This window comes from Elgaria multicarinata, chromosome 5, assembly GCF_023053635.1.
Source record: "Elgaria multicarinata webbii isolate HBS135686 ecotype San Diego chromosome 5, rElgMul1.1.pri, whole genome shotgun sequence".
Lineage (NCBI taxonomy): Eukaryota > Metazoa > Chordata > Lepidosauria > Squamata > Anguidae > Elgaria > Elgaria multicarinata.
The window spans coordinates 137,692,660-137,707,835 of record NC_086175.1 but is presented as its reverse complement, the minus strand read 5'-3'; the positions used below and the strand labels follow the sequence as shown (position 1 = coordinate 137,707,835).

Sequence of the window (15,176 nt, the reverse complement as noted above, 5' to 3'; positions counted from 1 at the left end):
TCTGCATTGTCACCGTCTTATGACATCTGAATGGTTGGACTTCGCTTACTTGTGCCTTTATACAAAAAGATTTGTGGATTACGTTAGGCGTCCAGTAGCCGGCTTAAGACTCTTGTGATTTGACATTAGAAAACTGGAAATCAAACATTGCATGCTAGTTAATGTACTCCCCTTGCACAAAATATAAGCAAAGAGTGGGGTGGATAAATGCAAGCCGTTTTACTATACCAAGCATAATTAGGTGTCTTTTAATCTTGCTAAACCGTTTGGAGGATGTGCTTGGATAACTCTTTCTGTGGCTGGATAGCTGCAGTATGAGAGACGTGTCCAGTAAATAATTCATGAAAGAAAGCAGCCAAGACCAAAGAATGTATTTAGTTATTTTCCATTTATCTCGCATCTTGAAAACCGATACTTCTTAAGTATTTAGGATTTGTATGGTCATCCCACCCCCTGCCACTTTGATGTACGACAAACCTTTAAATGTCTGTTGTGTGCCTATAGGAATGGTTTTGGGAAGCTGTTGAATCGGGTAGAATTTCAAGCTGTACGCATGGGCTATGAGAAAACTCCTTAAAACATTTCCACCCTTTACTTCTGCAGCTTTTGGAAACAAATTGACCTCACTTCTGGAATAGCAGAGACTTCCTGCATTGTTTTGGAATATAAGAATTCAAGGACTGGTTCAAGAGTCAGCCAGGGAATCTGGGCTTTTGTCTCAGTTGGGAACTGATGTTGAGGACGAGCTGACACACAGGAATAGCCTTCTTTGCCAGACACAACATGGATGTGTGGTCCAGAATAGCCGTGTGGATTCTTTGCGGCTTCCTTCTGCAGCAAGGACAGGGGGAGAGGCCCCCAGGCACCCACCTGGACGATGCCACGATTGCAGGTAAGGAAAAGCTTCCAGGGATCAGCTGATATTTTATTTCTTCATCCTTTGAAGAAGAGTTCTGCTCCATCAGACTGTGGGCAGTGATAGGGAAGGCTGGGATTTTCCGCCACGGTTGCCTTTGGCTACTTTGGGAGTTGTGAATTATTATTATTATTATTATTATTATTATTATTATTATTATTATTATTATTATTTGGCCTATCCCTTATGGAGGCTCTGGCTCTGATCACAAAAGACACTGAAAAGGTATGCTAGGGGTCCCATCACACCAACCTGTATTATGTCACTAAAATAATATTCATGCTCTTAGACCTACCACACTGTATTTTCTAGAAAGTGAGAAGCACCCGCCCACCCTCTGCCCACCCAGGAGTGCCTCAACTCTGCCATGGTTTTCTGTGGGAAATGCAAGTCTAGGGAACTGACGCTGGCTACCATGAAATAGCTCCTGCAAAATGCCGTTATCATTTGAAGGAGAAGTGTTTATTTCCTGCCTTGCATTCTACATAAAGCATATCAACAGCTTTGGAGACAAAAAGGCCCTTGTGTCATTTGGAAAAGTAGATGCTGTGTTCTTTGTGCTTCTGAAAGTTTCTCATTTTGGGGGGCAAAGTTTGACTGGTTTCAGGATTGAGTGTTAGGTTTTCTGTTGAGTAACTGAATAATGTTAACTGTCAGCTTTGAATTAGGTTAAACAAAATAATTGTAAGTGCAAGTAGGACCGTTCTGCCAGGCAGGAGGCAGAAAAAAATGGATTTCTGGAGCATAAGTTTTGTTGTTGGATCAAGTGTTGGATCAAGTCTTCAATCAGTTTATCTCAAGAGTCTCTCCTTGACAGTAACTAACACTCTTGGCTTCAGAAGATAGCAAGCGAGAATTACTCATGTTGCCTGGGCATACTTAAATATCCAGGGAAGCCCTTTCAAAGAGAGTAATCTGGTAAGAGATGATCAGGGCATACAATTATCCCTTTCTCATATTGAAAGTCCCCATAATTGCATCACAGGTCTTTAAAATAGCTACATGTCAGCATCACCTTAACTTACAAAGCTTTATCAGGTGGCTTGGCAGAGACTGAGGAAGCATGTAAGAGTGTTGATTGGAGCTGGGTTTCTTGCACATCAATTTCTAAATGGTTCTGCATGTTGCGTTCCCAAGTGAAATGTGATATCTCATGTGCCCTCATGTCCAGCCAAATTTTAAAAGAATGCTCAGTAAGCAGTTAATCCAAATTCTTCAGTCACACAAACTTTTAACAATCTTCCTATTTTGTGAAGAACATACATTCTTTTTTAATAAAAGGGTAGGGTTTCCTGTTGCCAGTCTGCAGAATTTGTCATCTTCTAGATGTTTGCCTGCTGAAGGTGATGGAAATTGTGTGGCGCAACAGCTGTGCACTGGGTGGGCTGGGGGGTCTTCCACAGAAAGGATGGGATGTTAGTGAAAGTCTTCCCTTTTGACCAATAGATATTCCAAGCTGCATTTCTCCTCAAATTTCTAAACACTTAGATACTTCTGTATAATTGTGTGAACTAATACGTTGAATTCACTTTCAAGTTAGATGTTTATTAACCTGATGAAGCAACTGGAATCTGTAGAGAAATAGATTTTTTAAAAATACATGGCGTGATTATGGCCATGCAGTTGTACAAGGATCTCTGGAATGTTAATGAGCCTATTTACAATGGCCAATTAGTGTGTTTGTATGTGTTTTACTGTTGTGATGAAGGTTGCTTCCTTTCTAACCATGTGCAGATTAGATCATGTTTGTCTTCTCCCCTTCTCTGTTCAGAAAAGACCTGCTGGAGTAATTCCATGTTTATAGTGGGACAATGACTTTAACAGCTGGCTATAAATGTGTTTCTTTTGCCTATGATACTTAACACAATATCTGGCCAGTTTCTTTACCCTCCAACTTATAAAATATTTATTTAACATTTTTTGGAATAATTACAGTGATCAATATTGTGGCTTCATTTGGCAACTCAAGTTATGGTGTGTTTCAGTGCATGGTTAGGCCTCATCTAGAGTATTGCGTCCAGTTCTGGGCACCACACTTCAAGAAGGATGCAGACAAGCTGGAGCGTGTTCAGAGGAGGGCAACCAGGATGATCAGGGGTCTGGAAACAAAGCCCTGTGAAGAGAGACTGAAACAACCGGGCATGTTTAGCCTGGAGAAGAGAAGACTGAGGGGAGACATGATAGCACTCTTCAAATACTTAAAAGGTTGTCATACAGAGGAGGGCCAGGATCTCTTCTCGATCCTCCCAGAGTGCAGAACACGGAATAACGGGCTCAAGTTACAGGAAGCCAGATTCCAGCTGGACGTCAGGAAAAACTTCCTGACTATTAGAGCAGTACTCGATCCAGAGGGAGAGGTGGGTAACAAATAAATAATTTTTTAAAAATATTATTATTATTATTATTATTATTATTATTATTATTACGACGACAATGGAACCAGTTACCTAGGGAGGTTGTGGGCTCTCCCATACAAGAGGCCTCCAAGAGGCAGCTGGACAACCATCTGTCAGGGATGCTTTAGGGTGGATTCCTGGATTGAGCAGGGGGTTGGACTCGATGGCCTTGTAGGCCCCTTCCAACTCTACTATTCTATGATTCTATGCTTAGGCCATGTTACGTTTAGAAAATTATTAAATATTTCTCACCCCACTGTACGCTTTCCAACCTCTCTATTCTTTCCTCAAGTTTTCCCATTATTGTAGGTAATTCTGATCCTCCCCAACCTGCATGGCAGGGCCAGACTAAAGGACAAATTGAATGGGCCAGTTCCTTCTTTTATCTTGAATTACACTTAGTTGAACAAAGGAGAAAACTGTTCAATCCTTCTGAATAACTTGTGCCTTTCATAGAATTATGTAGTTGGAAGGGGCCCTCTAGGTCCTGGAGTCCAACCTCCTGCTCAATGCAGGGATCCAAATGGCTGTGCAATCTCTGCTTGAAGACCTTTAGTGACAGAGACCTCTCCCCACCTCCCTAGGAAATTGATTCACTTGTTTCACTGTTAAGAGGTTTTTTTTTTCCTGATGTCCAACTGTAATCTACCTTCCTATAATCTAAGCACATTATTTTGTGTCCTACAGTCCCTATCATCCAAGATAAAAGGTTGTGGCCTTCTTCCATGTAACAGCCCTTTAGGGAATTGAAAAATGCCATCATACCCCTCAGTTTTCTCTTCTCAAGGCTAAACATAACCAGCTCTTTCCATCTTTCCTCATAGGACCTAGTTTGTAGTCCCCCTGATCATCTTCGTTGCCCTTCTCTGAACTAGTTCCAAAGTGTGGTTGTCCAGAAGTGGACACACTATTCAAAGTGAGATCTGACCAGCACAGTGTAGAGTGGAACTATTACTTCCTATGATTTAGAAACTATATTTTTATTAATGCCACCTAAAATTGCATTTGCCTTTTTTGCAGCCACATTACACTGCTGGCTCATATTCAGCATGTGATTGACTACGATTCCAAGATACTTTTCACATGTACAATTATTAAGCCAGGTATCTCTGATCTCTTACCTGTGCATTTGATTTCTCTTCCATAAATGAAGAACTTGACACTTGTCTTTTTTCATTTTCTTTCTGTCTTGTAAGGTATTAGGTATCCCACCAAATTTTGTGTCATCTGAAAATTTGATAAGCATTCCCCCACCTCTTCCTCCAAGTTATTAATAAAAATGTTGGGAACTGGACTCAAGATTGAACCCTTTGGCTTGATAACTTCCTCCAGTTTGATGAGGAACCTTTGCTGAGCCTTGTCTGAGTACAGTTCTCTGGCCAGTTGTGGATCCACCTAGTAGTAGTGCCATCTATCACACTTAACTAGCTTGCTGATCATAATATCATGGAGCACTTTGTGAAATGCCTTGCTGAAGTCAATATATTATGTCCACAGCAATTCATGTTCTACTAAAGAAGCTACCTGATCAAAAAATGAAATAAGATTAGTCTTGGCAGGACTTGTAAATAAACTGTTCGCATATACTTTATATGCAGGATTATAATTCTGACCCCTTTCCTAACTAAGAAGGAATCTCTGCAGTAAAATTGTGAGGACATAGTGTTTTCTCTGCTATCTACAAAGGAAAACGGTGTTCCCTCAAGAAGCATACTAGCTGTGTTGGGTTTGAACTGCATGGTACTTCAGTTTATGTGTTTACTGGTCAGTGGACCAGCCCACACCAGAGCTTTCTGTCGGCCGTTGCCACCCTTAGCTCCCCCAAGGTCAAGTCTGTCACTTCCAGAATATCGTCCCTCCATCTTGCCCTTGGTCGGCCCCTCTTCCTTTTGCCTTCCGCTTTCCCTAGCATCAGCCTCTTCTCCAGGGTATCCTGTCTTCTCATTATGTGGCCAAAGTACTTCAGTTTTGCCTTTAATACCATTCCCTCAAGTGAGCAGTCTGGCTTTATTTCCTGGAGTATGGACTGGTTGGATCTTCTTGCAGTCCACGGCACTCTCAGGGTTTTCCTCCAACACCACAGTTCAAAAGCATCTATCTTCCTCCAGCTCTCGTAGCCATAGGTTACTATGGGGAATACCATTGCTTTAACTATGCGGGGCATTTTTAGAGGAGACAGCAATTAGTGGGATTGCTTAACCATCCTTCCCAGCTTTCCCCACCTTTGTGTCAGGCTTATTTCTGGGGGTGAGGAAACAGGGGGGGAAACATCTGAGGGTGGGAGAGGTGTTCTCCCTTGCAGGTACCTCTTCCTCCCTCTGTGCCCTCCTTGTATTAGTGCTATGAGGCAAACATGGGGTTCGGTTTCCATAATTCCTTCTTATAATAAGTCATTCTTATAAGTCATATGCGTTTAGATTTATTTTGCATGCTTTTTCTCACTGAATCTTGTATATAGGGTCTGGGTTTGTTGGGTGTGTGTTTGTTAACATTTCTCTGTAGAAGTGCTTTGACAATTGGGAAGCTGCCTTTTGCTGGATCAGAGTATGCGTCCATCTGGTCCGCTGTTGACTTCTCTGACTGGCAGCAGTGCTCCAGGGTGTCAGGCTGAGAAGTGACTTCCCCAGCAACTGCTGCCTGAACTTTTTTTTAAAAAACTGGAGGTATCAGGGATATTCTGCAGCAAAACGTGTGCCAGCTGTGGGTGCTCCCCGTTGAAAGGTGTTTCAGAAATGGTGTTTTTTCAGAGCTGTGAACAGGATCTTGGGTCTTTCCTGAACAATCTATAAGGACTTTCAGTTCCCATGTAATACTTCCCATAAGGATATGTCACTTCCATAGGAATCATTTAAAAACCTGTTACATGGAATTTCTATAGAATTTGCAACTTTTGGGCAAGGTGAGGTATAAAAACAAGAAGATTAGCTGTAGATGAAGATGATGTTGTGCAGACTTCTACTGTTACTTTCTACTGTTAGTTTTTCCCTACCCTGTGCCTGCTTACCCTACCCTGTACCTGTTTGCATTCTCTTCCCCTCCTTATTGTTTTACTATGATTTTATTAGATTGTAAGCCTATGCGGCAGGGTCTTGCTATTTACTGTTTTACTCTGTACAGCACCATGTACATTGATGGTGCTATATAAATAAATAATAATAATAATAATAATAATGATGGCTGGATTGGCAGGCACTGAAGAGGCAGCCTTCAAGAGGCAGCTGGACAACCATCTGTCAGGGATGCTTTAGGGTGGATTCCTGCACTGAGCAGGGGGTTGGACTCGATGGCCTTGTAGGCCCCTTCCAACTCTGCTGTTCTATGATTCTATGAACTAGAGTGATGGATTTTTGTGAACCCTTACTACGGACACTTGACTTTGATCCATCTAATGCAGCATTGTCTCCTCTGATTAGCAGTGGGTCTCCCAAGGTCACAGCTAGAGCATACTCTTTTCTCAGTTCTGCGACCCGCAATCCCAACATGGGACCTGCAAAATAGAGATTGTGTTACTGAGCTGCAGTTCTTAACTAGGCTTATAACATGGGCTTTGTAATGAATGCAAGTACTTGTTTAACCACTTTCTCCTATCTCTGGATGAATTTGGTTCTTCTCAGGCACACTCTGTCTGAACTGCAGATGGAAATACAGTAAGTGCGAGAACTTGACCATTTAATGTTAGAACAATAAATAAAGGAGTTACTTGCTTGAACAGTTTGCTTGGGTTCTTGTCAGGTTAGCTTTGTACTGCAGGAAGGGAAGAAGTTGTTTCTTAGTGAATAGACATGGTTAGGTTTGTGGTATGCTGGATCAGAACTATAGCTTGGCAAAATAGCACAAAATAGCTTCCTTCTGTTGAGATGGGAGGGGAGAAAGGCAGGATAAGATTTTGCTGGTCTGCCAAATGATGGGTGTGTATTTGCTATTGTGAATCGTGTTGTGTAAATGCCATTCTTGGGCTTTGCAAGAAGGGCTTTCACAAACTGATGAAGCCGTTTCAAGTTTTTTTTGAAGGTAAATCATATTAGCAAAAGGCTAGAACCGGATTCCTTTTGTTGAATAGAGGAATGAGTTATGTTGTCGTAGTGGAAGTAGTCAAATACTGTGGAAATGTTTGGAAAGAAGAGGCAAAATTCATACCACTGAGGGTATGACTGGAAACATTAGGTCCAGGGAAGCTGAGGTCAAACATTAGGAAAGTCAACAGCAGCAGAAATTAGCTCAAACCTTTTGAGTTAATTTTAAACAATGTGGAATCTTTTTCCTTAGAAATTTGTATGCATGAATTAGACAGCTTCTTCCTGGCCTGCAAGGAATTATGGAAAGTATTAGAGAAACAAACCTTGGGAAACCTGCATGTGACTTTGGGTCAGTTCAGACAACGTGTTTCTCTACGCAGTGGGAAAACTCCACTCAACGGTTGAGTTTTTAGGGGGTACTTACCACACAACATGTTCTAACACCACCATTATGTGACTTTTGGGCTTGTGTGGAGTTGAGTAAAAGGCATTGCAATGTTTGATTGACAGTTCCTCTGCCCTCTTTCCTCCCCTGGTCCTCCTGATGCTATCCCATCAGCCATTGCTGCAAAAAACCCAATCCCAGTGGCTCTCCTAGAGCAGCACTTGCTCCTTTCACCGCTCTTGCCAGGGAACTCTGTAGCCAGTGGGAAAAATCTACTCAACACAATGGGAAACGCCACAGAGCCCTCCACGCAACATACAACACAACGGTTGTGCAGGAACTCTCCTCAGCACAACGTAGATATGCAGCACGCAGTGTTTTCTAAAACACACACACCGTGGGGTGAAGTTTTCCCTCCAGACAACATATTTCTCAACTGTGGTGTAAAAACTCCACTGTGGTGTAAAAATTCCACCGTGGAGTTCTAAAACCACCATAGAGAAACATGTCTGAACTGAGCCTTTGTGTGTGTGTAGTATAGGATATAAGTGTTGTACACCGGAATAGGAGAAAGATAAGGCATTCACTCCACAACGCCTGAACAAATAGTTGATGCTGTGCTCCCTAGCCCTTTTAGATCTGTAGATAATGTTCTTGAGCCGACCTGCAGTTCATGGTTGCTCTACTGCATACTTGGAATATGTTGTCCCATTTGACTTGAATTCACCTCAGGGCTATTTTTGGCCCGATAGCTGAACAAGGTGACATGGCTGGGATGCCTGATGTTCTCTGGGATCCTGCTAGAATGCTGCATAGCTCTTATGAGGGCCTGTTGTGGAAGCAGGCATTTACACTTTAAGGCATTTACACTGTCTTTTTAATTCAAAAGAATTCACAAGGCAGCTTCCACTCTTAAATAAAACAATAATAACTTTGTAAAAACAGCATTACATACGTAGATAAAACTGCAACAGGCTTTGACACTGCTCTTTGAGACTCCTTGGAGCGGTTTCTAGTCCCATAGATGGGCATTTGTTACACTTTTAGATTACACACATTCTAACAGATTTCTGTTTCATGGAAATTATGTTGTGCAAACACTGATTATGCGGCAGTGCGGCATGGCACCATCTTGTCCCCAATGTTGTTTAATATCTGTGTGAAGCCACTGGAAGCAGTCATCAGGGCAATTGGGGCAAGGTGTCACCAGCATGCAGCACTATTCCTCTGTGACAGGCCGTATGCACATCCTGAACCAGTGCCTCGATGCAGTTATAGTTTGGAGGAGAGCTAATAAACTGAATCTATATCCCGCTAAGACAGAAGTCTGGGAATTGGGCAGTTTGCTTGTTCTGGATTGGGTTGCACTCCCTCTGAAAGAACAGGTATCTTGTTTGGGAGTTGGCATAGTGGATAAGTCCAGTAGGGATAGCCTAGCCATGATGATGCATGCACTGGTAGTCCAGTAGGGTAGTCTTGCTAGTGATCCATGCACTGGCTAGACTACTGTAATGCTCTCTATGTGGGGCTGCCCGTGTGCATAGTTCAGAAGCTGCAGGTAGTGCAGAACGCAGCAGCTAGATTGCGAACTAGGACACTCAGCTATGCTCACATAACATCTGTGTTAAAAGAACTGCACTGGCTGCTTATTAGCTTCCAAGTACAAGATTATGTTGTTGTCATACAAAGCCCTAAACAACTTGGGACCAGGATATCTAGCGGACCGCCTTACCTTATTTCTCCGAGGAGGTCTTTGCTGGTCATTCCAAAATTAACAGAAAGTCAGCACATAATACCTCGATGGCATGCCTGCTTGGTAGTGGCGCCTACCTTCTGGAAAACCCTCCCCTATGCAGTTCAGGAGGCAGAAAGAGTGGCATCTTTCAAAAGCCTCCAGGAAACACACTTTTTCACCCAGCTTGTAATTAAGTTACTCATGTTGCTCCATCTTATTGCTCCTTGTATTGCTTTTATTATAATTGGAATTGTTTTTAATACTGTATGTTAAATATGATTTCAACATTTGCATGTAAACTGGTTAGTAATTTTATTATACTTAGCAGTATAAAGATATTACTAATAAATAAATAGTCGTTGGTAGACCTCCTCCATGAAATTTTCTAAAACTTAGTGGATCCTATATGCTACGTATGCATTGTATGAAAAAGTTATTCCATTTTTTTTCTGTCCTGAACCTCCTGCTGATCAATCCCATTAGGTGATTCAAAGTTCAATGATGAAAAGAGAGGAAGAAACATGTTCCTTGGTTTGTTTTCTCCATGCCATTTTTTAATTTTATACATCTTTGCCATGACCCTTTTCAAATCTTAGTTTCCTAAATTACAGAGCCTCAGATTTTATTTATTTATTAGTTTAAAATATTTGTATATTGCTCCACATCCAAGGTTTTAGAGCAGTGAACAGCAGAAAGGATAAAAGAATAAGAACACCATTTTAAAAAAACAAACAGAGTTCTGATAAAACCAAATTATGATGAAAGCATAGCCGGTCACTCCAATGCCTTTGCTCATAGGGAAAGTAACCAACGTCTTGACTATTTTGGTTGCCCTTTTCTGCACCTTCTTTTTATGAAATGGGGCAGCTAAATGCAAGAGTATTTAAATGCCACAGCATAGATTTACATAGAGGCATTGTGATACTGGTTGTCATTTTTAAATACCTTTCTAATAATTCTTAACATAAAATTTGTTTTTTTCCACTGTTATTACACATTGAACTAACGTTTTTACTGTATACATGACAGGTATACATGACAGGAAGCCAGATTCCGGCTGGACATCCGGAAAAACTTCCTGACTGTTAGAGCAGTACGACAATGGAATCCATTACCTAGGGAGGTTGAGGGCTCTCCCACACTAGAGGCATTCAAAGATGCAGCTGGACAACCATCTGTCAGAGATGCTTTAAGGTGGATTCCTGCATTGAGCAGGGGGTTGGACTCGATGGCTTTACAGGCCCCTTCCATCTCTGCTATTCTATGATTCTGTGTCAATCACAAGATCTCTATCCTGGATGGCAGTGGTCACAAGGTCCTAAGTTTGATTCTTGGCATCTTCAGGTAAAAGATAGCAGGGCTGTGTGGGACAAGACTTTGGAGAGCCATTGCCAATCAGAGAAGACAGTACTGGTCTAGATAAGACTAATGGGCCTGAGTCAATACATGTTTATATATATCCACATGGATAGCTGGAACTAGGCTGGAGCCCATCAATATATTTATGGTTAGGATTTTTTGCCCCAGTATGCATCACTTTGTTCTTGCTTGCATTGAATGTCATTTGCCATATTTTTGTCTTAGAATTCTTTCTGTTATCACTATCCTAAATCATTTGGTATCCTCTGTAAACTGGGCTAATGAGTGTTCATTTCCCACCCCTGACTTTAGATTGTTAAAGTTAAGTTACTGATCCAGAAGAAGATCCATGACTGGTATGTTAATTGAGGTAATTTTGATGAGAGACCTTTGTCTAACCATTTCGGAAATGAAAATGTGTAAAGAAATTGTTGACATTTTAAAAAAAAAACCTAAAAGGTTAGTGAGGCAGAACTTCCTTTTGCAGAAGTTATGCTTATTTTGTTTCAGCAAGGCTTGTTCTTCAATATGCTTAATAATTTTAGCTTTAGTAATGCTTCCTACCAGTTTAGCTTAGAGATTGTAATTTCTTGGCTTCCCCTGGATCCCATTTCAAAAGTGGTATTACGTTTGCCTCCGTCCAGTCCTCCATTAAGGACACTGACTTTAATTATGAAGTGCATGCTTTCGTGAGTTGGTCAACATTTATGGCACAAACCTATGACTTGTGAGTGTCCAGTGCAGAGTGGGAGGAGCAGCGGTGATCTTTGTCTCCACCGCTCCTCCGACTGTACATATTTTCTAGACTGGCTTTTTGCCCTGTCTAGCTGGGGTGGTTTGGAAGGGGAGGGAAGGAGGCTTGAGAGACCCCAGGAGAGCTTTTATGCCGGCCTCCCCAATCCCCTCTTACCCTCCCACCAGAACACCCCATTTATCCCCTCTCTGAGGTTGAGTCCCCAACCTTAGAGAGCAGCCAGTGTGGTTTTTTCTGTGCCACCTGTGAGGGTGTGTGTGTGTGCGTGCACGCGGATTCCCAGGTTGGAGCGCTGCCTCTGACCTCAAATCCAGGAGTCAGTTTTGGTGACTTTTTAAAATTGGTGCTTTTAAAGTTTGCTTTATTCACCTTGAAATCACAGGAGTCACTGGAAAACAAAGAGGTGTGCATTAATAGTGCCTTAGATTACGCTGAAATAGGTGTTCCAGTTTGGTCCACAATCTTATATTTAGCAGGTGTTTTATACATTTGACTGTTTTTTCTTTGGGGTGCGGTTATCATCCTAACCTTTAATATATTGTAGCCTGGGAGTTTTAAAAGGTTAGGAATATGAGGTTGTAATACGTACTTTAGTTAGTTACCCTGCTGATTTTTATTGTCTGTGTCTTTTGAGGATCAGGTGGCACGTAATTTTAAATAAACTAATAGGGGCCTTGGGGGATTTGTAAAGGGTCACAGGCAAAGGGGGGAATGGCCCTAATCTGGCCCACGGCCTGTGTTGTTTCCCTGCTGGTATCGAAAGTTGGCTGGCTGCCTTTCCAAGATACGTCAGCGGAGCTGAAGCCCAGGAGGCCCAAGATTTGCATGCCAGACTGTCAGGGAAATATCTCACTCTCTGCCCGGGCTTAGAAAATGCTTGTCCTGGAGATAGGAGACAAAGTGGGAGTGAGTGGCCGGCTTGCGCCTGCATGGAAGCTTGACTTCCCGTTCACTTCTGGTCTTAAATGCCGCTGCCACTGAAACAAGGAAGTATTTCCTCCCTGCTGTGGTTCTGCCCGGTCTGTGACTGTTAGCTTGGGCGTCACCCACTGTGACTGCACTCTTGGGCAGGAGTGTGCTCTTTGTGTGTGTGTGTGTGTGTGTATGTGTGTTGGAGGAGCAGGGTTGTTTCAGTAACTTCTGCTGCTGGCCTGGCTGCCTGAGCGATTGCAAATAGGAAGTATTTCAAATAGAATTTAAACTGTGGTGTAAATTCTTTCCTCTAAACATCCCAGACCAACCGTCTGTCAGGGATGCTTTAGGGTGGATTCTTGCATTGGGGGGGGGGTTGGACTCGATGGCCTTTTAGGCCCCTTCCAACTCTACTATTCTATGATTCTATGATTCTATAAGAGGGCTGTCTGTCTCCAAATTCTGGCTTGGAGTGGAGGGCAAAGGGCAGGCTTTCAGGCTCCCTCTACAACTCTTCTCCAATAGGATCTTGTGTTTTATCCAGATTGCATGTTTTGAGTTAAAAGCAAACCAGGTGTGTTTAAAATAACAATAATCCCAGAACTGCAGTTAAGTTGCTGACAGTCAGCCTAAAGGGAAGAGGAAGAAGGGAAAGGGTTGCACATGGGGGAAGAGAAATCCTTCATTTCTTCTTGGTATATCATGGAAAACAGAGAGAAACTGAGTAAAAGAACATAGTTAAAAGGGAATGTCTTGGTGTGGTGAGGATAGGGGAGGAGTTGGTGGCATTGTTTAAGCTCTATTACCGTGTGAAGATGGTTTTGTTTACTTTTCATATAAAACCTTTGGTAACAGCTCTTATCTCCTGGTTATTCTAGACTTTGGAAAGGGCAGTTCCTTCCCTTTTGCCCCCTAGGCAGGAGTAGAGGGGATGCTAATCTGGAGCAATCGTGTGATCACCCAGGCGAAAAGTAGTCTCCTCATCGTTCGTATCCAGCCACAGCAGCCCATAATTTTATTGTATTGAATCTTCTTCCCACAGGCAGTTGCAGCTTGAGAAAAAGCATCTGGCATTGTGTTTTATGTGTCAAAAGTTTCAAGACTGCGATAATCATGATTATTGCAGTTCTATAAGCAACATGTCTGGCATCCAGCCATGCTGAAGACAGAACTGGGTTAAACCTCGTGAAGAGGTTGTTCAACTGGGGGAAAAAACTCTTTGTAAGAAGCTGGCTGCTATCTCCTCTTGAGATGAATATGGACGCAGCTTTGGGGCAGTTGCTACTGGGTCACTTCTATTGGCCCACTTAATACGGCTCACCTTTGTGTTGGTGATGCTGGCCTTTAATATTTTACTGCCAAAGATGCATCTGTTTAGCTTGGGCCGGTGGTAATACAAAGTCCTTTGATGCGATTCCTCTACAATGCCCTAGTAAGGAAAATGTTTCTGCTTTTTGAGTATGTGTGGAGGGAGGGGGAGCAGCAGGAGGAATTCAGCTCCTTGAGCTCATAAGGAGTCACTTATCATTTTTATCTGCAACTCTGCTAGGGATCTGGCTTCTTCTGCTCGCTCAATTTGCCACGACCAAATTGGCGTCAACCAGTCCCCACCAGAACGAGGCTGCAGTGCAAAATTGGACCAAATCCGTCGCTGATTCACTGACTGTTGGCAGCTGCATTCTGAAGACGTGTCATTCCTCCGTCTGAGCATGCAGGCTGTTGGCCAGACCTGGGTCCTGTTTGTGGAGAATCAGTGCCCTTGGGACCCTCCTCTAGACCTGTGCTCTGAAGTTAGTATAACTTTTGGATCGTTCTAGTCCTAATTTAATATGAGCAATTTTGCCGCCGGGGAAAGAGACTCCAAGGGGAAGAACATCTCATCTCTTAATTTTGTTTATTAAGTCTTTCTGGCTGGTAAACTCTTCTACTAATTTACTTTGTTGGAACCCCTGGTATCTCGGAGTGTAGCTCTCTAATCTTGCCATAGCAGAAAGTGGCAAGACTGTATAAGTTGACCGGTAACTCTCACCGGAATGAGAAAGAGCAGGCTGCTATTGCCAGGAAAGCCATTAGAGTGAGCATAACCCATCCACTTGCTCATGGCAATGCTTATTTCTGGAGGAGGGGACAGAGTTTCTTCCACCCCAGTGGTGTTGCCAGGATCAACAATTTTCTGCAGTAGAAGTGAACTGACCTACTCATTTCTGTATAATACCTAAGTGTGTGCGTCTGGCCACACAGATAAGAAATACCAGTCCTGTAGGCAAGCAGTCTCCTTCTCCCCCCCCCCCCCCACGCCCCCATCGCAGTAGTGGCAAAGACCTTTGCCCGGTATCTATCTTCCTTTCTCGAGAGTGGCAGCAGTCCTCATTCCCCAGTGGAAACAATTCTCAGGCATTCTGCTGTGGTTGACTGAAGCAAGGGATGGTGGCTTCCTAAAGCTTCTGGGAAGACAAAGACTAGAAAACAGAGAACAGGGTTCCTCCACCTTTCCTCGCTGTCTGACTGAGCTAGGTGGGGCCATAGGCAGGTCTTAGCAGGTCTGAATCTGAAATGAGTGATATCCAGACTTATATCATCAGTGAACTTTCTGGTGAGTGATGGAATCCAGAATACAGGCTGAACCTGCAAGACTTGGCTGAACTATATTACTCTCTGTCGGGGTGGGCAGACTTCAGGCTTGTTAAACCTATTTGGTTTTTT

At 42.8% G+C, this 15,176-nt stretch overlaps 1 protein-coding gene across 4 annotated transcripts in view; it reads left to right on the top strand.

Moving 5' to 3' along the window:
• STIM1 (stromal interaction molecule 1) overlaps positions 1-15,176 on the top strand; it is a 109,809-nt gene that overhangs the window by 1,315 nt on the left and 93,318 nt on the right. For 3 of the 4 annotated variants that reach the window (XM_063127337.1, XM_063127339.1, XM_063127341.1), the window contains exon 2: positions 604-892. In XM_063127337.1, coding sequence (XP_062983407.1) covers positions 784-892 — 109 coding nt within the window. In that variant the 5' untranslated portion in view covers positions 604-783. Of the gene's footprint in view, positions 1-603; positions 893-15,176 lie in introns of those variants that run through there. The other variant, XM_063127338.1, reaches the window with a different exon arrangement.